Source organism: Indicator indicator, chromosome 10, assembly GCF_027791375.1.
Source record: "Indicator indicator isolate 239-I01 chromosome 10, UM_Iind_1.1, whole genome shotgun sequence".
Taxonomy (NCBI): Eukaryota; Metazoa; Chordata; class Aves; order Piciformes; family Indicatoridae; genus Indicator; species Indicator indicator.
The window spans coordinates 4,575,213-4,602,138 of NC_072019.1; the positions used below are offsets into that span (position 1 = coordinate 4,575,213).

The 26,926-nt window shown below is 38.7% G+C and overlaps 2 protein-coding genes across 2 annotated transcripts; one reads left to right on the forward strand and one right to left on the reverse strand.

Annotated features, from left to right (window-relative positions):
• Positions 1-959: 959 nt before the first annotated feature.
• On the forward strand, positions 960-12,535 carry FNDC7 (fibronectin type III domain containing 7). Its single transcript, XM_054384457.1, has 13 exons — positions 960-1,022; positions 1,444-1,462; positions 2,442-2,699; positions 4,133-4,387; positions 5,262-5,522; positions 6,014-6,271; positions 7,612-7,866; positions 8,525-8,782; positions 9,208-9,462; positions 10,347-10,601; positions 11,164-11,424; positions 12,006-12,035; positions 12,478-12,535. Exons 1-13 carry the CDS (start codon positions 960-962, stop codon positions 12,516-12,518), a joined length of 2,469 nt encoding a protein of 822 aa, XP_054240432.1. The 3' UTR covers positions 12,519-12,535.
• A 4,886-nt stretch (positions 12,536-17,421) lies between these two features.
• Positions 17,422-26,045, reverse strand: PRPF38B (pre-mRNA processing factor 38B). The gene is made up of 6 exons (XM_054384115.1): positions 25,761-26,045; positions 22,486-22,554; positions 22,042-22,193; positions 21,892-21,952; positions 19,117-19,340; positions 17,422-18,868 (listed from the first exon to the last, which is right to left on the reverse strand). Exons 1-6 carry the CDS (start codon positions 26,043-26,045, stop codon positions 18,004-18,006), a joined length of 1,656 nt encoding a protein of 551 aa, XP_054240090.1. The 3' UTR covers positions 17,422-18,003.
• Between the last annotated feature and the right edge of the window lie 881 nt (positions 26,046-26,926).

Here is a 26,926-nt window from a genome sequence, read left to right on the forward strand (position 1 = left end):
GAGCCACGCCAACCGCTCCGGAGCCGTGCTATCTTCCGGACAGACTTTCTCAGTGATGATGTGGTCTGAAATTCCTGCCGAGGAACAGTCTGGTCGGCAGGACTCGTCCTCTGAGGAGGGAGTCTCCTGTTGTTTGTCAGAAGGTGAGCCCGAGAGGCTGGGAGTCACCTCCGGAGCTCCCCTTAGGTGGGTTCCTTGTGCGGTGTGGGAAGCAGCCGGGAGACCGTCTGACCGTGGGAGGCGGCCTCCATAAAGCTTGCTGTGGTCCCGGATCCCCTAAAAACCTGAAACTCCCTTCACCCTCAAACAAGTGGCTTCTAAATTCCCTGGTTTGTTCGTGTAAGCTACTGAAGAAAACACCATCGGTTCAGAGGAAGATACCGTTTCTTGATGCCGCACATCGTCTGTCAGAAGTTTTCATTTGAAGATAAAAAAGCATTTAGTCAAAGAGGAACCAGCAGCTAATACAAATACGAAGAAATTAGAGGGAAAATTCTCTCTGTCCAACGCAAATCATTGGGGAGAGTGGTTCCCAGTCACTTTGGCCATGTTCGATTCAAAAGGGAATACCACGAGGGCATCATTCCTGACAAAAATATGTAAGTAGACAAAAATGTCATTGACAACAAACTGAGCAGCAAATTTAGATTTTACATTGGTCTTAATTATTTTAGTAATCTTATGAAAGCAGTACAGAATCTGCATCCTGTAGCAGAAGGGGAAAAAATCCACCATCTGCCTGCTAAAAAGTGTAATGCTATCGGACTCTTTCAGCACGGTTTTGGTAACTGCTGGCAGGCTGTAGTCCAGCAGGTGGGAGGGCCTAACCCAGTGTGAGACCTCCTCATGTCCCCTTGGACTAAACCTGTGGTGATAAGCACTGCTGCAAAATACCGCTCCTCACAGCAGAGATCAGCCGGACCTCATCCCCACATGAAGGCGAACAAAGTTCTGGCAAGATGTGTGGTGCAAAAAGTAAATCATTAATATTTATTGGACTGCTTTTCAACTGCCTAGAAACGGTGAGTGCAAGCTCATTTGCTTTAAAACTATTTTCAAGAATGATGTTGTACTTTTTGTGAAACTGAACTAAAACATAGGGCAGAGACTGACACCCACTGCTACATTCATATTTTGTTACTATTTCTACAATATTTACAAGTGACTGAAAAATAATATATTAGGGCCCTTCAAAGTCTTTCAACAACTGAAATCTGGATCAGTAGGCAGATTCAGAGAGGAAAAAGAAGTAATACAACCTGCATACCTGTACCAAGTCTCACTAGCTGCATAAGCTTTCCGTGCTTAAAGAATCTGAGCAAATATACCAGTAAAATATGGGGTTAAAATGCTGTGTTTTAAGTTGTTGTTTCTAGTTTTTTAATTTTCCAAACAAAATATTTCCCTGTATATTCCTAATTTTTTTTACATCTTCCTTTTCAGATCTTTTCAGCTAACACAGGTAAATCTTCAAAATGGTGTTTTTGGGTTTGCCTGCTTATTTTTGAATGGGTCTGAAGAGAACATGTGTGATTTCTAATAAAACATTCTGTAAGTTCTAGCAGCTTTATAAACAAAAATTGTTTTCAAGTTTTATTCAGCTTAAAAAAATTATAAATTTAAAACCTCATCTTTAGGAGTCTAAGTTCTATTGGACACTCACACAAAGATTCTGACAGATCACTTGTGCCTTGACACTAGCGTGAACAAGGGAGAACACTCATCTAGACAAACCGTTAATTATGTATGTAACTGTGCTACAAATAGGATTCAAATTGTCCCATATTTGCACCCAAGTAATTGTTGTGCTTTTAAATTAAACAGAAAAGGCCCTATCTTGCTTTCCAAAAAACCTCCAAAATACACCAGAAGTGTGATCTAAGAACAAATATTTCTAGTGATTTACAATATTTTATACTTTCTTCAGTCTCATATTTTTTTGCCTACAGCTCCTGTTGCCTTTAATGTGAATACTGACTAATTTAAAATACGAAGACTACAAGACTGCAAGAAATGCTCTCAGAATTAATTAATTCTCTGCATATACTGCACTGTCAAGTCTTAAACGCTCAGACGCTGCAGCTGATGTCATTGTAGTATCTGGACACTCATAACATGCTCTTTTTGTGGTTTGTAAAACAACAATTTGATCCTGATTGTATGTGGAATACTATTGACTCCGGTTGTATATTCCCCTACCCAGCATATCCCCATTACAACATCATATTGTGAGAGCAAGCATCAGTTATTACAGTAGTTAATGGATTGCAAAAGTGAGCAAGGGAAACAGCACTCCAAATTCAGTGGAATGCCTGTCGTATGAAAACCAGGTGACATAGATGCTTGATAAGGCACTGAACAATCTTCTTGTCAAGGCTTGACTAAATTCAGGAATGACTGAAATGTGGGGGTTTTGATAACAATGGTGTGTTTTTTTATAGGTTTCTCTGTGTCTATATACGATGTGACATCACAAAGCATTCATCTCAGATGGCCCAAGTTCTCAGGAGCCTCCTCTTACAGACTTACAGCTACAGCTGTGAATGCTGTAGGCCATTCATTAGTGGCTTATTTTAGTGATGTTACACTGAAAGGAACTTTAACTTCATTAATTCCCAATACTGTTTACGCTATACAAGCAGAAGCTATTGACAAGAATGGAATCATTCTTGCAGAAACACAGATCATGCAGTCAACAGGTGAGTAACAGAAACTTTGTGAGGTATAATTTCCGTTGATCTCTGTAAAACTGGGATTTTACCCTTGGTGTTTTGTTGTGCTGGTAGGGGAATTGCTGCCATTTCTGTTGAAGCCTTTTGCTAGTTCTGCTACTCAGTTCAATATTAGCATGCTTAGCTCCTTCTTCCCTCTTTTTACTTTTCATGTATGTTTCCCTGACCTGCCACAAGGCTTGCTCATACGGCAGCTTTCCAGAGCATCTACCGTTTCATTACAAATGCAGATGTGAAACTATATACATTTTTCAGTACTGATGCCGATAAACGGTATTTTTGTTTCATTTACAAAAGGACTTGTAGCATGTAAGTCATTGATGGATGTCGAAGAAGTATCTATATAAAACAGAAGTGCCTTTTTATTTCATCACTGAAATATAAAATTAAAAATCCTATTCTGTTGGAATTCTGGTTTTAAAATAATTTAACTGATAATTTTGAGAAATAGCCATTATTTTCCCAGTGGAATTTGCTTCTTACAGAAGTAATTATTACAATAAAAAATTTAAAAATATCAGTGTTTAAAGCTGTAAGTATAAAAAATAACCCTCTATTGCTAGCTTAATTACAGGAGAAGAGATATTAATGCTTAATGTCCTGTGATTTCTTTGATAAAAATCATGTGCTACTTACTATATGCTTGACCAGTAGGCAAGCAATTCCCTTAGTCTTGCCCAGAATTTTTAGGAATTGTTATGAACTAACAGTTTTTATGAATTTTTAGTAAAGAAGATATTTTAAAAGTGAAAAAAATCATGGTGTAATAGCTTGGTCAGAGATAGCAAAAGACACACCTGCAGATGTTCCATAGGCATGGCTGTATAGAATATGTTACTGTTTCTACAAATGGTGCAGCAGAGGGTGTCTGACTGTAGCTGAGTAACGAAATAACATTTAAGTATATTTTCGCTGAGTGGTGAGTTGGGTAAGATGACCTCCAATGATTCCTTCCAAAACTAATATAATTTTCTGTTACTGTGATACCAAAATGCCTATGATTCAGCAGCCTGTTTCAGATGGCTTTGTGTAAACAACCACTTCTTCTTTGTATATATTGCTTTGTACATTGCTTTCTATAAACATCCATTATAGTTAAATGACTATAGAGCAGGACGAAAAAGAGACCTCTTGGTGCAACCTAGGCAAATTACTGGTAATTTTCAATAGTGATTCAACAGTACTAGAATATTTTTACTGAAACATTAAAAGCTGATCTAGAATATCTCAAAACTGTGTATTTTGTTAATGTTTATTTAAACTTTCTTTAACTTAAACTGTAAACATTCATAGGAAGTGTAGGCCATTTCTCCTACACTTTGTCAAATGTTCAGAGCTCTTTGTGCTTCACAAGGCTGAGTTCTCTACCTTCAATATATCTATTGTTATTTCCATTTTAGCTCCAGGCGTACCTGTTATTGACCAAGCTTATTCAAAACTTAGCAACAGCATCACAGTGGAATGGAGAGCGGTGCCTGGGGCTACTAGTTACCTGCTGACTGCACAAGAAGGAGATTCCTTAATTGAAGCTGTGGTTACAGATTCTCCAGGCACAGTGACAGGACTGAAACCTGCCACCTTGTACAGAATCACTATCAGATCTATAAATTCAGGAGGAAAAAGCCAGCCTTCACCTTTCAGAAAAACAAAAACAGGTGGAGCTTCATTCTTACTCTTATTTCAAATTCTGTACTGTATTATACAGCATTTATGCAAGCATCATTTTTATGTTTTTTAATATTTTTAAAAATTTGAACAGAAATCAAGCAGTATAACTCAGGCATGTACCAGTACTGAATTGCTGTAATTTTAAATTGCGTTGATCAAAAAAAAAAACTTTAATTTTTTGAGGATTGAAATTCGACCGTCTGACTTAGTGACCAGTCTGGATGAATGGTTTATTTTATGACATTACTGTAAGTTAAATATTTAATGTTACATTTTACTAGAAGTTAAATGAATATATGTACTTTATTTTAATGAAATTGAATTCTTTTTAAACAAAAGACATAACTTGAGGGAATAGAAGAAATAAAAAACCAACTGAGAGTAATGTAGTAAGACAATCTAAAACTGAAAGGACTGGAAATGCAGTGGTTTTCATTCTTCTACACACTCAATCTCTCATACTTTGTGTATGAATTACCTTCATTTTACGATATCTCTAATACAGAATCACAGAAGCGTTCAGTTTGGAAAAGACCCTCAGGATCACCAAGTCCAACCAATAAGCCCAATAACATTCATCCCTAAACCATATCCCCAAGCACCACATCCAAATGACCTTTAAACACATCCAGGGTTGCTGACTCAACCACTTCCCTGGGCAGCACATTCCAATGCTTGATCACAACAGATGCCCCAGATCAGTTTCCATATTTATTCTGTCAGTCTTGAATTAATTTATTTCTCTGGTTTTGTTTTTGCCAAGTTTGGTCATTGTTGTTTCTGTGTATTTATTTCAAATTTTGCCCTTTCAAGTGATATTACTGAAAAACTAAAAGCTTAATTGATGTTCTTTCTTAACAGTCCTGGCTGCTCCGATTCTGTCTGTTAGTTCTCCGACTTGTGACTCCATTGCAGTGAGCTGGAAAGCTGTGTATATGGCAGCTGGATTCTCTGTGTCCCTCATGAGATCAGATGGTTTGGGCAGAATGCTGAAGGAGAATACCACCAGTACCTCCTTGATATTTACAAATCTAGATCCGGGAACTCTCTATACTATCAAGGCATATGCCTGGAATGCTAATGGGATACCTGGAGATGATTTCACATATAACCAAAGAACAAGTAAGATGTTTTCTTTTCTGAAAATAAGTAAGCATTTAAAAAAGATACAGCAGGAAATAGTCATGTGTATGTGTGATTATTTTATGTTTTTCAAAGGTACATTGGGTAGATTTTCAGATCATACAAATTTTACCCCACTTCAGAGTCCTTGAAAGCTGAGGTGACATATCTGTGTTAAATGAATATTCCTGAAGCAAGGATACCATTACTTACCACTGAACCTGTACTTAGGACAGGCCTGGGTAAATCAGCCTAGACTGATTAGCAGATATTTCTAATTGTAAGAAGCAAATAAGGCAAGAACCCTTCACCAGAAAGCTTTGTGATGGTGTTCAGCTAGAACTATTTATTTTTTAAATTGCCACTTTACTATGAATGAGGGAAAGGTCTGCATCACAAAAATTGTATTTAGTTTGCTAGTTATGAAAAAAGTGACGTCTGTAGGCCATATGCTCAGTTGTATTTATGTATTCCAAACTGATATACCATAGGTCCTAATACACCAGTGGATGTTCAAGTAGCGTTTAATAGTGGTGCTTTAAGAGCTATTGTTTCTTGGATGCCAACAGAAGGGGCTCTAACTTACAGTGTGACAGCCTCCAGTGGACTCTCGAAACTGACGTGTAACACATCTTCTGCTTCCTGCACGGTGCCATCACTCCAGTGTGGCTCTGAATATTATGTTTCTGTCACAGCATACAATGGTGCTGGATCCAGTAAGCCTACTGATGCAATTAGCTTAAAAACTGGTATGTATCACTGATGGTTATATAGCTAATGGCATTTTAACATACACTGCTTTAACTTTGATGTGAATTATTTTATAATTCCCAAGTGGTTCTCAGTTACTTCTGCTGCTGAACTTAATGCACAAACTGTGCTATATATTTTTCTATTTCTGGTGCAATAGCCTGTAATTTCTCCATATTTCTGTTGGAAAAACTTGCAATTGTATATATATTGTTGGCTGAAGCAATAAGCCTGCAATTTCCTCTAATAGAGGAAAATTCTTACAGAAATAGCTGGTCTAAAATCAATTTTCTGAGTGTAAAATGAACGTAAGGAAAAACAAATCTGTCCAAATGTGTCAGATTGGGAGAAATATGTGAGGAAGTAGCATTAAGGACTGGCCCTAGCATGAGCACTGTTCTAGGCTAAACCTGGTTGTTAGAAAGGTCAACAAAAACCACAGTCATCTACTGGTCAGTTTACTGACCATTCTCATGTAGCAGCTTTGTCTGGACAAAAGGTTACTCGTTTCAGCTACTCAACATCACCGCCATGTCAGAGATTGTTGCTGCTTCCTGGCCTGTTAGATGCACTGCCCATGTAAGCAAGACCTAAACTATTTATGTTATTATGTGCTACCTTAAAGACAAAACATTATTTACTTAATTACTTTATGTAGCCTGCCTCATTTTGACTTCTCTTTGGTACGAGTGAGAGGTCATCCATGAAAGCAGTTCGGAGGTGGATCTAACAGGGTGAGAGAGCCTTAATCAAGAGACAGCATTTAAGCTGTGAGCTGTAATAGCAGCAAGCTAAATTTTTTTAACTAGAAAGTAAATGTTACTTATGCAAAGCCATGGATTTTTAGTTTAATGTGGTATTTTGGGAAGCCTCCAGAAAGGAAACCTGAGCAAAGGACAGCTCCATTCAGACACAGCCAGTGAGTTTCATACCAGTATAGGATGGGTTTTCATATAAAAGCTTTCGGATGCCAGCTGCTATTCAAGCTGATATTTCTATTATCATCCAAAACTGCTAGCTGTGAGCACAGACTGTGCCTGTTCCTTTTGAAATACTGTCTGGTGCCACTGGCTCTGTTCACAGGGGCTCCTTAAGCAAATCTCTTTTCTGTAAAACATGAAGTTAGCATCTATTTAGTTCTGTAAAAATTACACTCACTTTTCATCCTCTGTTAGGGCAGATAAGTGGCTGTTTTCTTGAACAAGACAGAACAGTGGTTCAAGCCGAGTAGAATAATTCTCTGTGTTCCAAATTCTCATTTATTCTCCAATAAATCTTCAATAAAAATACTCTCTTTACAATTCCTTTTTCTTCTTTTTTTTAAAAATTATTTTTCCAGTTCCTTGTGCACCAGTAAATATATCAATTGAAGAGGATGAACCTGGACATTTGTTAGTATCATGGTCTAGCGTCAATTTTGGTCATTATTATGTGGTTTTTGTGAAGAGCAATGATGGCCTGGAAGTGCACTGCAACACATCACATCCTCAATGCCATTTCCAGTCAGACTGTGGCTTCACTTACTTCATTAGTGTCTTTGCATATAACAAGGCAGGGCAGAGTCCTCTAGGTGATGTATTCAATTATTCCACTGGTAAGTAGCAACGTATTCTTGCAAATTCATCTTGGATCCTTTATCTGTGTTTATGGTAGAGTCAATTGACATTTTTATTGGAAGAAGGTGACTTAAAAACCTATTTTTATTCAGTTTTTGAGCAAAACATACAAAAGTTGGCAGTGAAAAAGAACCACTTCACATCGCGTTTGAATTTAACTTGCATAGTCTAGTGCAACAACGTGCTTACAAATACTTCACAATCATCAAGCAAGGACCTATGAATGACACACAGTCCTGGCATCTGAATTCCAATCCTTTCTTTTTTTTCTCTTGCTTCAGGAATAGTGTACCAAAGTCTTAAACCTGCTCATAGAGAGGGTTCATATTTGGAAAATGAAAAAACAAGTTCAAATGGGAAAGTGTGAAGGACACTGTTAGAGTTACTGAACCTCTAGATGCTCTGAGATTTTCAAGATATGTAATTCCTGTCTTACTGATACACTACCGTGCCCTCTTGATTTGGCAGGAAGAACTGAATTGATTCAATTCAGTCTAGAAGCAATGAGACTGTTTGCAGAGTCACCCATGGAGAATTAAGACATGAAGCAGTTGGATAAACAAAACAAGGCTTGCTGGTTGTCTGCCAGTTTTCAACTGACGTTCAGGTTTCCTCCTCTGCCTTGTCTGTCCCCAGCTCCTTGCTGCCCGAGAGACCTGCGGGCTGCCTTTGTGTCAAGCGACACGGTGCAGGTCACCTGGGCTCCTGTCCGCGGTGCTGAAGCATACGAAACTAGAGTGGTGAGCTGGGGCAGCACCGTTCTCTGCAATGACACCACCACGGCCTGCACCTTATCGTCTCTGCAGTGTGACACCCACTACAAGATCACCGTTTATTCCTTCAGTGAGGCCAGGGGCAGCAACAGGTCCTGTGCATCCAAGTATGTGGCAACAGGTACTACCACCATCACTCTTGTTTAACAGAAGAAATCATTAGTTAGACACTGCAGTGATTCTTGGATAAAACACATTGCTGGAGTGACACTGTAACTCATAAAAATAATTTTAAAATAATAAATACTGGAAGTCTTAAAAAATATACTGTAAGCAGGGACCTACAACCAGATTTGGATTGAAAGCTTTTGGTAATTCCAAGTTTTTGAAGATCAGATTTACAATTACTCTCTGGGTTTGTGTGGAAAGTCCTTCTGTTGTCAGTTCTGTTAGAAGCTATAAATTCTCACAAGGAGTAAACATTTAAGAATCAATATTTTTTCAAGAGTAGTTTGTCAGTTATAACTGGAATTTAATTTTCATGTGTGACTTAATATGGTGTGCGTTAACAATCTATTTAAATACTGTTAATGTGAAATATTTCAGCTCCCTGCAGTCCTGAAATTAAAAATATCTCAAAGAAAGCTCATTCTGTAATCAAAGTGCACTGGCAATCAAGCAATGAAGCAGCTACCTATATTGTCACTGCCAGAGGAGAGGCTGGACTTTGGCATTGCACAAGCTCTGGAAATTCCTGTACCCTAATTAATCTTCCCTGTGGATCTGCTTTCTCTGTTAGTGCTATAGCAAGATCACCAGCAGGAGAGAGCTTACCAAGCTACAGTGTCCCTTTAGAGACTGGTATGTGGGAATTGTATATAGTGGAACATACTTAGCAGCATAGTATTAAAATATTTCTATGCCTCTTTATATGTTCTTGGCCTTTCCTTTTTATTTACAATGTGTGTGCATTATACTATATATTGCTGAATGTCCTCTGCTTAAACATGTATGTACCTTTCAGTGTATGAGAAGGATCACTTAACACTTAACCTCATACTGAGAAGCCTTACTGCAGCTAATTATCATCTGGCACAGCTGACTAAAATATAGTTAACAAAATTCACTAATGTACTGCATAACTTCGCTGTCAGCATTTTGACTTTTAATATGAGTGGGAGAGGCAATGAGGTGATGCCCATGTCAACAAATGTCACATCAAAGCACGGCTTACTCACTATTCCTGCTATTAATTTGCTAGCAGAATTTTGTCCTCTACCACTTACCCAGACAATCCCCAGGCACAGTTTAATGATTAAGGTACACCAGGATCTATTTCTAAGAGGAAGTTTGGCTGCAGTCATTTTATGTTGTAGCGAAGAGACTAAATAGAGATGGAGTGGGGCTGAGCTATATGACTGGAAGAGTAAAGAAGCACTCTATCTGCTTCATCAAACTACAGATACCTGATAAACTACCCTGATAGTCTGATGAAAAATTTTAGTAATTTTTGGTATCTCGGTGAACAGTCACCTTATAAAATTTCCAGGGGTATAACCCACTGTTACAGACAAATTAATCTTTTATTGATATTATTAGAAGCTTGCCAGGATAGTCAGCATGCTAATGTTTGCCTAAGTAGTATGCATTTTTTCATTTCTTGGCTCGTGATTGTATTCTAGTTACACCTTCCCTTTTCCAAGTACAAAATAGAATTTACTTGTTTGGTTTTTGTTCTTTTTAAGCTCCTTGTTGCCCTGATGACCTGATACTAACCCAAGTGACACAGTCTGTAACAAATATCAGCTGGACTGTTGGGATGGGTGCACAAACATACGTAACAGCACTGGAGTCTCCCAAAGGGCAAGCAAAGTGTCACACTCTTCAAAACCACTGTCTCCTGGGATGCATTACATGCAGTACCAACTATACAGTGTCTCTGAAAGCTATCAGTGAAACAGGCTTGACATCCAGTTGTACATATCAAGGATATTCTTCCAGTACGTAAATTGTAAATGCATTTGGGAAGAAAGACTCAGTATACAACTTTGCATAGTGTCCCTCTCTTACAAGTAGTTCAGCTGAAATTCAGTGCACTTGGAGTTCCCCCTTTTACACAAATGCACTTTAGATCAAATTCTGATATAATTTAAACACTGTTCTTAAAACAGCCATCAGGTGGCCATATAAAGAAGTTCTGGTAACACTGATCCAGAGCCAGTTTTTTTTAATGTAAATTATGCTGTGGCATAGTAAACTTTTAGAGACCACAGAAGGGTTCTGAGAACTCCAAGATAGCCCTGGTGCCTCCACAGTCAGGAGTAACAATATTCCAACATGTAAAGCAATGGTTGAATTCCAGCTCCATAATAAGAGCCTGAAAGAATATTTTCTTCTCTAGTTCGGTTTAATAATTATTTTGGCTTTCTGTGAAGAAGTAATTTGTCATCGAAATGTTGGTATCTAGCATGTTAGTAATCATATCATCTGATCTTAAATGTACTCTGGGAATTTATAACGTATTGTAGATTCACAATTTTGCTTATTCACATGTCTTACTAGGCGCTTGCTGCCCTTCTGGGGTGAAGCTATATAGACTCAGCAATAATGGCATCAGAGTATACTGGCAAGCTTCTGATGTAACAACAAACTACAACGCTGATTTACATGGCTCAAAAGGCAACTTCACCTGTACCCCTAGCTCAGGTCTAAGTCACTGCGATATCACTGAGATACCTTGTGGGGACATCTACACAGTGGTAGTATCTCCAGTTATTGATAAGGGAACGAAGCTTACATTTTGTCCTAGAAAAATATATTCAGGTAAAACTTAACATTTCTTTGAATGATGTATTTTTGTCTGTGCATGCCAGCTGGTTAAAATGTAATCCAATGTGAGTAAAAGGTGGCGTGAAGTAGAACCTTTCTAGTGTTGACTTGAGTAAACTTTATAGGTGCTGTCTTGCAATATCTGTGATATGAACTTCACAGGAATATTTTGGGACTGCACATACTAAGCTATACCTATCCTCTTAACTCCATCACCCATAACCTGATAAATACAGAGACACTGTGGGGAAGTTATTCGTGGTTAGAGTACAACAGCAAATAAATGAGCACTTTTAATTTTTTTTATTTCTAGTTGTTCTATAGAATTACTTGTTTTGAATAAAGAAACAAACCGAGAACTCCTATGAACCACTCTTAAGCAAGTTTTTAAGTAAAAATTATTTTAAGGGGTAGTAACTCCTTTCCCAGGACATAATGTAATCCATTATACAGCTACTGCCATCTGATGGGATTGCAGTTGTATAGCATGGACTACATTCTACAGGCTACTAATTATGTTTTCTGGCTTGCCATCTGACACCTAACATTTACACCACTGTTTCATGTCATTTCAGTAACCTGTTCTGGAAGCTCTGTTGGAATGGGTAAGGGCACTCAGTACCTCGATTCCAAATCCATGATGTTTGCAAGACATGTTATGCAGGATTGTCTCAAACACCCACCTCCTACCCCCATCTTATAATGTATTATTAATAAAATCTTACCTATGTTGTGGGCCTAGACCATCACATATTCTACTTGATAACACATAATAAAAGGCAGGCTTATCTTTTAGAGCCTCACCTTATGCCATTAGAAACTGAAGCAGGTTTTTACGATTTTAATTTTTTTTAAAAAAGGTAAAAAGTAAGGCTTACCTCAAGTTACTCTGCCTTACATCTTCTGAGTTTCAACAGGATAGTCTTGTGCTTTATTTGCTTATGTAAACTACTAGAAACAACCTTTCAAAAGCAGCCACTGTAACATTTCTCAAGACAGTTGCTTTTCTGTAACTGAAGTTTTCTTAATTTCTGGTTTCTGTTGCAGTGATTAATAGAGGAAAGACCAATGCAGAACAATATGTCTAGATGAAAATTCTGGTTCAGATAAGAAGGTAAGTTCTAAGAGATGTAATTCAGTTTAGAGCGTATTAATCAAACTTTTCCTGCTGCTTAAATTTTTGCCATTGGAGGGATAAGCTTCACCAGTCCTATATATCCTAAGTGTAACTTGTTTGTTAAAATCCATCACATTGACCTTGGAAACCTTGTATCTACTCCTATCAATACAATACAATAAAACTTTATTTCACTTCATTATGTCTTTTCTAATACCATCCTCTAATTCCCCAGAAAAACCCTCAGAATCCAAATATAAGATAGCTTTTCAGCACACTTTACTTTTTCAGCTAGCTAGAAGTGGTCATTTTCCAATAAAAACACTGGTATTTTGGACTACTTACTGCTCTTGCCTCAAAAGGATGGCAAGAAGCTACTGCGGACCTTTCCTCCCCTCATTCCAAAGTTGATGATCTCCTCTTTGCTGGTGTTCCACAGCTATCCTGGATGTTACAGTGGTTGGTAACACCATTCTTCTGAGGTTTTTTTTCCCTGAAGTTGGAGAGATGACTCTGAGCTTAACTGCAACAATCACAGCTGCTTGAGGACTGGGAAAAGGGAAGATGAACAGCTAGCCATGTCTGTGGTTTAATTCAGCAAGCCAATCTGAGCCTCAGCAATGACAGTTTTACAATGCAAATGAACACTGAGACTCCACCACCTCTCTGTGCAGAGAGGTGGTGGAGTCTCCATCTCTCTAGTCATTCAAAGCCTGCCTAGATACCATCCTATGCAACCTGCTCTAGGTGAACCCACTCTGGCAGGGGGCTTGGACTAAATGATCTCCAGGGAACAGAATTGTCCCAGCTCTCTCAGTCACTGCTCCTGATCACTTGAACAAGATACCATGGCAATCTCACTCTTCAATAAATGGATTGTAAATGGCCCAAGACATGATCTGTATTTTATTCAGTCAAACTTTTCTTTTCTCTAGAAAATGTTATTTTCAAATGCCCCATATTACTTAATAAACAGTTGGTGATAGTTTTATTTTTCATTTAATTTGAAAAGAAAAATTAAGAATAAAAAAATAAGTATTGTTCACAACTTTCTTCCTCAGGAGTTTTATTTAAGTATTTTTTTCTTTGCAGTCTGGATTTTCAGAGATCTAAAGCAATTGGTTTCTTTTGGAATCAAATTCAAGTCACAGCTCTCTTTGTATATAAACAATTCTGATATTTCCATGTTCTAACAGTAACTCTAATGTACTTCAAGCAATTATAAACTGTTGGTGTATTTTCGCTCTCCAATTCTTCCTGGCATACAGGCATTGTCACCTCAAAATTAAACACTACTATACTGACAATAATGTAGTACTTCTTTCATTAGCTCCTCTCATTTTCATGCTTGAAAACGAGAAGTACAGTTTCAGCAGATATGCAACTAATCTGTTCTGTTAAAAGAAGGAACAAAAAAAAAAAAGGCTGAAAAGTCAGGAGTCCAAGAGTAACCTACACTGATTCTGATCAAAAATAGTTAAGAAGATGTAGACAATTTACCAAAACAGGGAGGAAAGACAACACAACCAAACTGAACCAGACCCAGGCCTCCTCCTGCAGCTGTATGTTGCAGGCATTGTTGCTCAGGCATTGAACTTCGACAGTATGTGAAGCACTCATTGAGAAGATAAAAAACTTCAGCCAGGATTGGTTTCAGGTTCTCTCTGGATTGAGGCAAATCTTTTTTTTTATGGGTCACACTGACTTACTTGAAGATCACAGGAAAGGATAATTAGATGTAGTTTTCATAGACAAAGACTATTATACAGCTTTGGTTTTTATGAAGAAAAAAAAAAGGCAAGCAACCAAAAAAACCCAAATAAGGCCCAAAATAACACCACAAAACAACAAAAAAAACCAAACACCAAAACAACTAAAACAAAACAAAAAAGTCCCAAGCAACCAAACTCCATGAAGTTCTTAAAAGAAGGAAGACTTGAGAATCAAAATTCCTGGTGAAGACCCAGAGGTAAGCAGCATCTTGGTATGCTAAGTAAAACAAATGCCTTTTTCTAAAGAGAAGAGTGTCTGGGAAATCACAAATCAGGGGATTAAAAACACCTAGGGCATTTCATACCAGATGCCTTCATTAGTGCTTACTTTAAAAAAAAAAAAAATCAAATAACAAGTAATTTAAAGCTGTATTAGTTGCAATTACACAACTGAACACTTGAAAAATTTTTTTCCATATTCTTCCAAAGAACTTCTGTAAGACACAGAAATAAGAAACTTTTCAGTCCAGTAAAGAAACGCAAAAATCCATCCTTCGGTTGTTTCGAATCTGACCTAGTTATTGCTGAAATTTAAGTGTTCTCCCACGTCCCACTATTGCTGGGGGAGGGGAAGAAAAAAAAAAAAAACACACACAAAACAACAACCAAACAAAAACTACCTTGCAAGACCTCCAGAACCTCAAGAGTGGTTTCACCCTGTTTTAATAGCTGGTGCATGTCTCCTGTACATAAAGTTGTGCGGTTCACAGCACTGCAGAAAGGGCATGAACATCTGCCCAAGCAGCAGAAGCCATCGAATTCTTCCAGCTTTCCCTTAAGAGACTCCTGGCTATTTGCAAAGCATCTTTTGAGTCAGTACAGTAGTACTCATCTGTAAATACTAACAAAACATGATTCATCAACATACAAATGAAAGCATAAACATGGGTATGCAGGGTGCACTAAATAGCCCACAACATGATAGGAAAAGAATGCCAGCTTGCTACTTAAGAGCTGAAATATTGTTCAAGTAGTGTATTTTTTTAAAAAAGTAAAAACTATGCAGAATTGTATTTCTCAAAGTGATATTTTAAGTCCAGCTAAATACTTATTGGAGCCACAGGAAACTTCAAAGAGATGTCAAGAGGAATGACTACCCCAGATAGGTAACTATGGACAAAGAGCATTCAGCAGAAACTTCAGATTCACAGTGCCTCATTTGTCCCACTTCAGCCCAAAAACTGAAGTAGATTCCACAGCACCTCTGTACCCATACCTCCTGGGAAAACTCTCACAATTAAAATTGGCAGGATATTTCTTTTAATGATCCTAAGTGAAATGCCAACTGCACCTGTACTGCTGGCAGCTGCATCAGACCAGTCAGCACAGTAAAATCCATTGATCTTGCCACCCCTAATCAGAGCTGATTTGTTCTGTGGATCTGTTCCTTCTGGTTTCAAGGAAGATCACGATAACGGTTGAGCAAAGACTGGCCTGTGATGGTCTTCCCACGAGCTGTATCAAGACATTTCTTAATTGTAACTAGAGGTCTCTAGCCACTTTCAAGTCAAAGATTGTTTCTCAAATACCAGCAATTTTGCCTGCAAATACACCATTCTTTCCCTGTATTTTCCAACAATAGCAGAAGAGGAGCCCTGAAGGAGCAACTGGAAATCAGCAATCAGTTTTCCCTGACCAAACGGAGACTTTCAGCCTCTCTGCCTATGAACTAGTTTTTTTTCCAGGAACCGAGATACTGAAAAATCGAAAACTAACAGCCAAAAATTAAGGGCAAAACAAGTCTTCTATTTGCAAACGAGGTAAAGTTGTCAGACTACAAGGACAATTCTAATGATCTACTAGCCAGGGTATTTCTTAAATGACCAGTGCAGTTTTCTTCCTCATTAACTAAGAGGACAGTATTTTAGTTTTACACTAAAATCCAATTATCTTGTTGAAGCGTAAGCCTTGTTTCAAGTTCAGATTCAAAATTAATCAAAAATAAGCAGACAATACCTGAACAACCTCAGTACTGAAAGATTTTAAATGCTAAGGAATACAGTGACAACGGAGACCAACAATTGATAGAGAGGATGAAAAAGTTGAATTTGTTATTTGCACTTTGAATATTATGCAATGAAACATATTGTTAGAAATGGAAGTACTGTTTGTTTTCTCCTGGAGGTTTAAAAAAAAAAAAACCACCAAGTATTTAAATAGCGCCCAGGTGACTTGCATCACAAGAGGCAAAAAAGGCAGAAATACCAGTTTATTTCTACCTTCCAGTCACTTCACAATTATGAATGAGTCACACAAGGTTTTTCCCATTTTTGGGCTGCTGCATTTCTTTGTTAACTACTTTATAAGGTACTTACTACATAATATTCTTTATTCATACTAAGTGATCACTTAGTCTGAAAATGAAACATGGAGGGACCAGACATGCTTCAACTGGCAATGAATGTGCAGGGAAAAGCTGACACCCAATACAAAGGAATTAATTGAGAGTTTATTCCAGATGGTTGTCCTTGCTTAATATACAAGTCATCAGAATAATCTATCAAATAGACTTGGCCTTCCATGGTATGACTTTTTTTTATAATGAGTGCATTTTGGTTTTTTGCTTCTAACAACGTTTAAAAAAATCTGCCAGATGAAACATTTAGCACAAACTGCAATCCTTACTACTTGTAGAAAATATGACTTAAAAAAAGACACTATCAGTTAATTCTTAAATGTTTACATTTATAAAAATGCTTTGGAAGCTTGAAACTGAAACCTTTGTAGTAATTTTCTTCTTACCTCCCTCTTCCCATCTTAAATGCCTTTATTAGCCCAAGGCTATCATAAATGAGTGCAGCTGTTGATTAAAAGCACAAAGACCACAAATGGATAAATTGTGTTTTTAAAAAAAAAAAAAATTAAAAAAAAAGCTTACATGGATCCTTCTCCAAACAAATAAAATGCATAGATGGCTACAGTACTCATCTGCCAACCTTTTGAGTGTCCGCTTGAGGTAGCCTTTCTAAAGAATTACTAAACAAGCCCCAACATAATCTAGATCTTTGCATCAAAACCACTATCTTCTTGAAAATCCACTCTCAATTTAACACCAGTGGTGATCAACAACATAATAGATTTTAGAAGTTAAAAAAAAAACAACACCCAAGAAAGGAAAAAAAAACAAAACCAAACCAAAACCCAGCAGGTACAGTGGACAAATGTTAATTCTAAATCTGCAGCCCTCAATGTACACTGTACGCACATAAATATCTCAGCTATAATACACATTTGAGATCCAGTCCTAAAAGCCGTACTATTATGTAGAGCCATGCTAACTTCAGGATACAAACCATAATTCCACATCTACGAAATAAAGTAGAATTAGTGGCAGTTTATTGCCTCATACAAATTTAACCAACATGGCAACCATGCCAAAGGAAGTAAAACATTTTCAGGACATATGTACAGAATGTACATTTCAGAAACATCTGAACAATAAAAATGCAAGAACCACCTCTGCATTACGAATTGAACTAAACAAATGGTTTGAAACTGTCAATGTGTTGAATGGGTTTACAAAGGCACTTCCCTACCCAAAATAGGAAATGACAATCTGCAGCCTAGAGGGAGGTTGGAGAAGAGTGCTCATCAACTACTGCACAATCTCAACTTTAAGAAAAAAATAAGCAGGATTTAATCAAACATTTATAGGATTCAATGTGATCCACTTCTCAAAAGAGTTCACACAGTCTCATCTTTGTTCTTCTGTTGCTTTTCTTGGCTCTCTCCTTCTGAGCTTTGGCTCCTCCGACGATCGTGTTTGTCCACATGGTCCTTGCTATCACTGTGATCGTGTTTGTGGGAACGTTCTTTGCTTCTGCTACGCTTTCTAGATTTTTCTTTGCTGGGACTCTGGTCTCGTTTTCTGGACTTCTCAACGCTATCTGTTCGTCCTCTGCTTCTACTTCTACTTCTTTTATTTGACTTCTCTTTACTTTCAGTTTTATGTTTACTTGATTTTTCTTTGCTCCTACTTCTGCTGCGCTTACCTGTGTTCTTACTTCGGCTCCTACTCCTATGCCTTCTTTCCCGGCTTCGACTTCTACTGTGTTTTCTCTCCTTTTTGGAATCCCTCTTGTCATCCCGGTGTTTCTTGTCATCCTTGTCATCCTTGTGCCTTCTCTCTTCTAGATCACCCTTACTTTTCCTTTCTTTTGATCTTTCTCTAGATCTGTCTCTAGATCTATCTTTCTCTCTATCATTACCTCTTTCCTTGTCATAATCTCTCTCCTTCCTCCGGCTCCGTTCATTTTCTTTCTCTCTCTCCCTATCCCTGTCTCTTCTGTCTCCTTTTCTGTCACGACTTCGGCTCCGGCTCCTGTATCTGTCCCTGCTTCTGCTCCGCCTCCGTTCTAGCGCACGATCAGTACTTCGAGATCTCCGCCTTTCTTTTTCTCTCTCCTTAGCTTCACGTTCTAATCTCTGCCGTTCCCTTTCTCTTTCTAGTTCTCTATCAAAACTAGATGATCCATGGCCTTCTCGATGATGACTTCTACTTCTGGATCTTCTGGGCGACCTCCTTGGACTAATGGATCGTCTTGGAGACCTTTTAACACAAAAAACATTCCATGTGAAACACAACCTTTTAAAGTTAAGGGACCCTCTTCACTTTCCAATTTATACTGTCCCCACACAGTCTATATTTAATCTTTAATACCAAACATTTTAAATCTGTTAGCACCCATAAACTGTTTTGCCTGTTGCTTTAAAATGTATCTCAGTAACACATTCCCAGTAATACATAGTTCAATGCTGAACTTTTAACATTCATTTTCAAAACAACATGGATATGACCTTGAACGTCTACGTTCTGCGTGACGGTCTATTTCTTCCATTCCCTCCTTGCCATCTTTCTTGATTTTTCTAGGTCTGCTTTTAATTTGCTGGTCAATGGTTTTCTGGACTGGCACAGGAATTCTTGGAAACAATGTGGAAAACCATTCAAGCTTAGTGAGGAAGGAACGAAGCATCTCCCCGATGGTCATAACGCAACCCCCACCTGCCTTCACATCCAGGTCCTACAAAATACAAGCAAAAAATATCCTGATGGTCAAAAACATTCTTGACCAATTAAAAAAAAATGCTGCTACATTACTGCCCTCTTGAAGACTCATGATTATGAAAGTTTACTTGTCTCATATTCTAATACATTTCCTTAGAAATATTTCAACACTGTACCCTTTGGATTTGGCAGTACGTTACAGATAGGGATTGGGACTTAATATATATGCATGCAGGCACATACTAATCCTGCAGCCATCTGGATGGTAAGGGACTGTCGATGAAGAGATTAACGTGAAATCCCCTTACACAGTCTTGTTATATGGTATGGTCCTGTATTTCATTTAAATGCCACAAGTTGAGAAGTCTCCTCAAACTACATTTAATACTCTGTTTTGTGGATGTACAACTGCATATCATCATACCCAACCCTGTGGCCTAAATCATTTAAGGAACTACATCATTGCCTATCTAAAAATGATTATAGAAAAACCTCTAATACAAAATGGCATCCTAACAGAATTGGAAGCAATAGCAAACCAACTGCCATGAAGCAGTGAGGTTTCTAATTTAGAAATATGTAAAAAAATAAATAAATGAACAAATAATTGGAAACGCATAATCCATGATGACCATTGTCTCTGAAAAGGGTCATTACCGCATGAAGGCCTTCTTGCTATGCCCTCTCACAGCTCAGGACATGTTAGTCAGCTATTGTCAGTCCCAAACCTATAGTGCAAGCACACAAGGAAAGTGAGATTTGTTATCTAAACAGGAAGAGAAAATCTAAATGTAAAACTGCTTGCACTCACACACATTTAAGTGTTCAGATATACAGTTTTTCCAAATATAATCGCTGCAGAGATCTAAAGAAGAAAAAAAGGAGTTAAGCGTAGCACCTGGAGAGTATGTACAATCAAACAAAATAAACAGAAGAAGCATTTTGAAAAGTAACCCTGTATCCTGGGAAAATTTTCACAGCAGTGTGACAAAAGATGAACTGCTTCCACATGAGTAAGAACTGGAGGGAAAAAAAAAAGTCCTGTAGATTTAAGTAACCTCATATATATAAATGATCTTCATCCTATTAAGCTTGACCAGGACTGGTAAGAAACTTAAGCAGCCCCAAGCACTTTTTCCTACATAATGCAAAGCTACTGAAAGCAGCTGGAAAAGCAGTAATTCCAAAAATATATTAGGGTGTTTTAAACAACAAAACACAAATATATGCCAAGAACCAGTATCTGCAAGAACTGAAATGTATAAATTGAAAAATGTGCTCTGAATAATGAGCCAATTAAGACCTGCACGATGAATTGTACTTGTGATCGTTTTACTGCCCTGGGAAACAAGTTGGTTTTGGAACCCTGAAAACGCAGCCACCCCAATCCTCCTCCTAAGTTACAGTGCAACATTGCAGAGAAGAGTTCACGTTAACTAGCACCATCTGGGGGAGAAGGAGGATATCACAGCGATGCAATCGAGAATTAAATTGCTTTGATTTTTCTTACAAATGTACAATAACACAGGTTTACCTGAAATAGCTGTTTCCTTTGCACACTGTTTTGATACTTAGCATGAAAGAAGCTGTTTGAAATAAATACACTGCACTGCAGTCAAATACAAGCATAATTAACAGTATTTTTAATACAAATATTCAGACATCATTTACAACTACAAGATGGAAAATTTCTTGAAGTAGATCCCTGATGTTACACTGAAGAGAGCATGTGATCCTTCCTGTTCTTAAATCTAAGGTTCCATTTAAAACATGCTCAATAAATACAAATTGCAACAGTATGCAGCAGAATGTATATTCAACTTCTTCATAGACTGAGGAGTCTCACCCACCAGCTCCTAACCGTTTCTCCAGACAGTCAAACAGGGTTGTGGTACCAAAGATATTCTCCTATCTGACTGCATAATGCAGCCTCTTTACTGAACTTCTTCAGTTAGCACATCACGTTGCTTTTTTTCGCCCTGTTAGCAGACATCCACGTTACTTGAGATAATGCCACCTTATGCAGTAATTCAGCTGTCTGTTCCTGCTCTGAAGAAATCCTGGATTTGCTTAGTCTAGAACACGGCTAACAACCACAGAGATTTCTCGTGCTATTTTTCAGGGTGAACGTTGGTTTCTACTATATACTTTCCCATTCTACGCAAATACCAGTTCCCCCTGTCCCAGTAATAAATGCAAGCTACAAATTCATCACTCTCAGGACTTGCTATACCTTGCTTAAAAGTAATTCTTTTTCTAAAAACTGCATGGAAGTTGCATTCACACAGCCTGCTGTCTGTATCCTGATTTAATATTCCTGTTACATATGGCTTTGTAATACTTAACAAGAGTAGCATCTTAATGAATGGAAAATTCTGTTATCTTTTCAAAAACAAAGAAAAATGGCCTGGGTCCCAGCTCAGACCTGCTTCCTGCATTAATGAAATCACAAGAACATAACATTGTGACATTCAAACTACAGAAAACCCTATCAAACAATGTTTGAACCGAAAGTGGCAACATGAAAAGAAACAAAATAAAACAAATTATTACCCTTGCCGACATACCTCTTCGTCATCAAGAAAGGATTCAAACCAGTCCCATAGATCAGTAGGTGGTTGTGTATACCTTTAAGTAAAAAAAAAAAAAGAATGTAAAACTTGACTATAGTTTCCTGTATACTAAACGAGCCCTTATTTTATTATATTGATACCTACCTAATATACATAAATCCAAGAGCCCTAATATATGGAGAGTCTGTGTGAGTTATAAGGCCCATGACTTGCTTACGAGTGAGTTTCAGTGTAAATAATTTGTAGAGCAGACAAAAGGCAGTAGACACAATTCCTCCAGTTCCAACACCACGTACCTGTCAGGAAAAAAAAAAAGTGACAATGCAGGAAATCAAAGACATTATTCCAGATCTTCAAAAGAGTAAGAAAACCAACATAGGATAAGAACTGAATCTACAAAAAGAGCTCATGTGGGAAACATAACACTACTTGCATCCACAGCTCTGGAAGTAAGGAAAATATATGAAGTTTTTAGAATAACTACTTCTACATCTAGGGACTGAGACAACATACAAGCAAGTTTTAGCTATGGTTGAGAAGTTTATTTACCAGACAGAAAAATTTAAGAAGGCACGTACTTCTACTTACCCCGCCACACATCCCTGTCTGGCCTGCTGTTTTCCTGCTCCCTTTTTCCCATGGTTCAACATGTGTGACCTGAAGCAGGGTGGGGGAAGGGAAAGGGAAAAGGAAAGAAAAAAATTGCAATTACAACCTTCCAAATGTTTAGCTGCCTATGCAAACCTAATTTAAACAATGGATATCCTAATTTAATCTTAAATAGCTTGTCCTCTACCAAATCCAAGATCCAAGTCTGCTTTGTCTTTAAAGCAAATTATTAGACATCTTAGTTACATCAAAAAATTATAGCAAAAACCAAGTTAAAAAAAAATTAAAAAAAAACCCCAAAACACAAAAATCTCTGAACACCAAGGCAAACATAGCTTATTCTACACTCCAAATACTTTCTAATGCTTTTTTGACTAAACCCGCCCATTACAATTTTCTATATTGACTAAACAATTACCCTTATTTCAACTCTTAGCAAGTTTAGTGATATCTGCTGATAAAAGCTACAGAGGTTGAAATCTACAGTGTCATATTCATAAAACTCTTACGCAGCAAGCTTAGCTAGAGATTTTTTTTTTAGTATTACCTATAAATACAATGAAATATGTCTATGAAGTAGGGTATTTTAATCTAAACAGCCAGTAATTTTTCTTGTGGACTGAAGTGATGCTCTTAAACAAAATGGTTCCTAAGTGTACATGAACACAGTTAATCAGCATCATTTCTTAAATTTGACAGCAAGTCATAAACAAGTTAAAACTGCATAAACTACATGTGAAGTAAGGTCTAGCTCAATAAAGGAGTGTATTTTCTAAACCCATCAGCTTAAAAAAAATAAATAAAAACAAGTATTACACTGGATTGGGCATAAGAGTTTGTGGCCAGTTATACTGTAGTTTACAAAAAAAAATTCTTAAAACAATACATGAAACACATTACACATGCAATCAGAGTTAATACTAAGGACTGAAGTAGATGAATTGCCTTTTTTAACAGTTTGTCTTATCCAAATAGGAAACATGAGAGATGTCAATACGACAGAATTAAAAATCCACTATGACTTCCTGTACTATCAGCATCATATGAGTAGTTCACAAACACACAGCAAATCCTTCTGATTATTTGCAGTTCTGACTCTCACAGGAAATTGTTTTTTAATCAAAGTATTGAGTAGAACACTAGCACAACTGTAGCCTTCTATTTTTTCATTACAGTTATTTTTATAAATATATATCTATATCGATATTTTAATATATACTTATAAATATGCTGGGTTCGGCAGGTATGAGTTAAAAAAAAAAAAACAAGGCCCTGAAAACAATACCCACTTCAGGAAAGATTATTTAAAGGTTTGGTCCTGGAAAGACTGCTGCATATGCTTAACTTGTTCAACGCATACACAGACTAAACGAAGGTGAGGACACGCTCATAGCTAAGATCAGGGAAAAAGACAGCGATAGTCATCCACTTTGCAGATACAGAACTGAAACAGGCGGCCAGTAGATTAATTCAGTACCTAGACGGAATTCATATCGTCAAACACGGTCCCTATCACTAGCTGCCTCTGTGATATATCTTCCCTGTGAAATTAGCATTCTTAAGTTATTTAAATAAGCCACCTATTTTAGTTTCCAAAGATAAATACACTTGAAAATATACTTGCTATGGTGGAGATCATGCACATTCAAAAGACAAAAACAAAACAAAACAACGCAACAGAAATTTTTCAGGAATCCTAAAACATTAATGGAATTACAATCCGAGTATCGATTAAGTACCTAACCATCAGGTCACCTGTGATTAAGTAAGGGGCTGCATTTTTCTCTTTTTGCAGCATGCAGTTTTGGGACAGAATAATTGCCAAGCTCAGTAAACAAATTTTATTTGCTTTGGATTAATCAGCAGATATTTATCGGTATGTATCAAAATTCTTCCCCAATGTACGACTTATAGAATAAACACAGACAAGCAAACAATTTGACCTACTGCAGTTGAGGTCTACCAATAAGATGACAAACTGCATCAAATATTTTTTTACCACCTCTGAAAGGGTCCATGTAAAAAGTAGTAAGCTCTCAGATTTTCTGAAGGTGTTTCTTTTACAATTTTTCAGCTGTTGCCATCACTTGGAAAAATAAAATTTGCTGCTTTCCATTCTGAATCTAAATGAATTATTTCTATGCAGCTCTGATAAATTAACCAAAATGAAGTTTTGCTGACAACCTATGTATTAGGAAGATTAAGTCCGCTCCTAATGACAGAGCACAAGCAAAGAATTGTTGCCATGAAGAGGAAAAACAGTAGTACTGTCTTCATAAATAAGTGCAAATAATGACAAAAATCTAAAAAACTTATGTGAAATTATAGTGCCCTAAGTAACTTGACCTGCCTTGGACAAAAGGACTTCCTTTCTTTTTTATTATTTCAAAGTATACTGAAGCCTGCTAACCAATTTACCTGAGAAAAATATCTCAATAACCAACATACAACGGACTTAAGACAGAAGTCTGTATAATGTACGTTTTCCTCTCATTATCAGAACAAAGAGTGTGGCTGTGTTGATGAGCATTAATTATGCGTACCTCTACCTGGGAGACTGGCTTGACGGAAGCCTCGCTGCAAAACTGATTCAATCCTGCTAACAAAACAAGAACTGAGACATGGGTGCACTGACACAGTTCAGTTATCTCCCCAGCACATCCTACCTAACTCCAAGAGAAGCACTAAAATGCACAAGTTTTTATTCGGGTGTGGAGCAGCGTGTGTGGGGGAGGAGATCCTGATCTCTTAGCTGTGGGAGAAGGCCGCAAGCAAACTCCTGTTGAAACCACCTACAGTCACCACCAAACCTTTTCAGCATTAATACGTCGTGTTGGCAACTCTTAGGCTGCGGGGAGTGCTAGTCTCTATAACCGGCGTGCAGATGGAGTGTGCCCTCAGCTCTTTCCGACTGAGAAGGCAGTCCTTAGACGGCCATTTCATCCCCACCGCCCTGGCTCACGCTGCCCACTTCAAAACAAACTTGCAACACCGCAATTCCAAATCCGACACTAAACACCCTTCTCTTGTAAGAAAAAGAAAGCAACATCTCAGACTCCCCCACATACGCAATGAAAGAAATCTGTTCCCTTTTCTTAGTGCAAAATAAAGGGCAGAAAGGCAAGAACGAGCGTCCGCTAGGCCGCAATCAAAGCCTCCCCCCTTCAAAAACCCCAGCCACCGGGAGGCTCGGGACAGGCGCCATCACAGCCCCGAGGAGACCGCGGCGCCCTGGGCGCGGCCCGCAAGCTCACCTTGAAGTAGATCTCGTCCACTACTTCATGATAAGTCTTGAGCTCATAGAGCTGCACCTTGAAGTAGGGCGACGAGAGGATATTAGTCAGGATCATGGGGTTCAGGTTCATTGTCTTCTCATTTCCCCACAACGGCAGCACGTTGCCCTGTTTCCCTGAGGCCGCCGGCTTGGGGGCTCCGCTCTGCAGCTGCTGCTGGGTCGGCGGGACGGCACCAGGCTGGTGCTGGGCCGCCTGTTGCCCCTGGCAGTTCCCGGCGCCGACGGCGGGGCTGTTGTTGGCCATGGTGGCTCAGTGCCCGGAGCGGGGCGATGGCACGCGGCCTGCGAGGCGGACGAACGGCCGCGCCACACCAGAGCGCGGGCTGCCGGGCCGGGCTCTGCTCCTCCAACTGCTGACAAGATGGCGGACTCCGCGGAAGTGACGGCAGACCTTCCGGGGCCGAGCCGACCAACCCTCGCGGGACAGAACGGCAGCGGAGCCAGAAGGCGCGTGCTTGTAGCGTTCCGCTTCTGCCTGCGGGATGGCCACGTGGTTCGTCCGTTCAGCCGACCGCCTCACGCAGCCCGAGGAAACGAGAGCCGGCCTGCTGCTAGCTCTCCTCTCTCGCTTCGCGTTGTTTCTCGCCCGAGGCTCATCTCAGTTGCGGGGGAGCTTGGAGCGACGCTAGGCTGGAGGCCCTCCAAGCCAGCAGATCCCGCCGGCTAAAGCTAGAGAACTGTGCGGTGAGCAGGGGAACAGCTGCTAGCACCCTAACATGAAATGCTGAACCAGCAGCTTAATAAATTAGGAAATCGGCCCTATCGGTCACCCTCGTCGGTAATGAGGCCAGGGCACAGCAGGAGCAGGGTTGTTGACAGCAGCCGCCTGTTGCTGTCCCCGCTTTAACGGAGAAGATAAGAAAGAACAACAGAATTGTTCAGCATGGAGAAGTGTGGTTCTGATGGCTGCACAGCCAGGACATATCAGGGCCTATTCACTTGAAACTGCAGATGATGAGGCTTACTTCTCCAACCAGAAGCTGGCAGTGACTGAGCAGCTCCTGAGAGTCTTGTCACACACGAAAATAACCATTTCTTGCTGCTAAAGTCAAGCTGAACACCTCATTCTGAAATTAGTAGAAATTATTAGCAAGTAATACAGACTCAGAACGATCAGAATTAGGT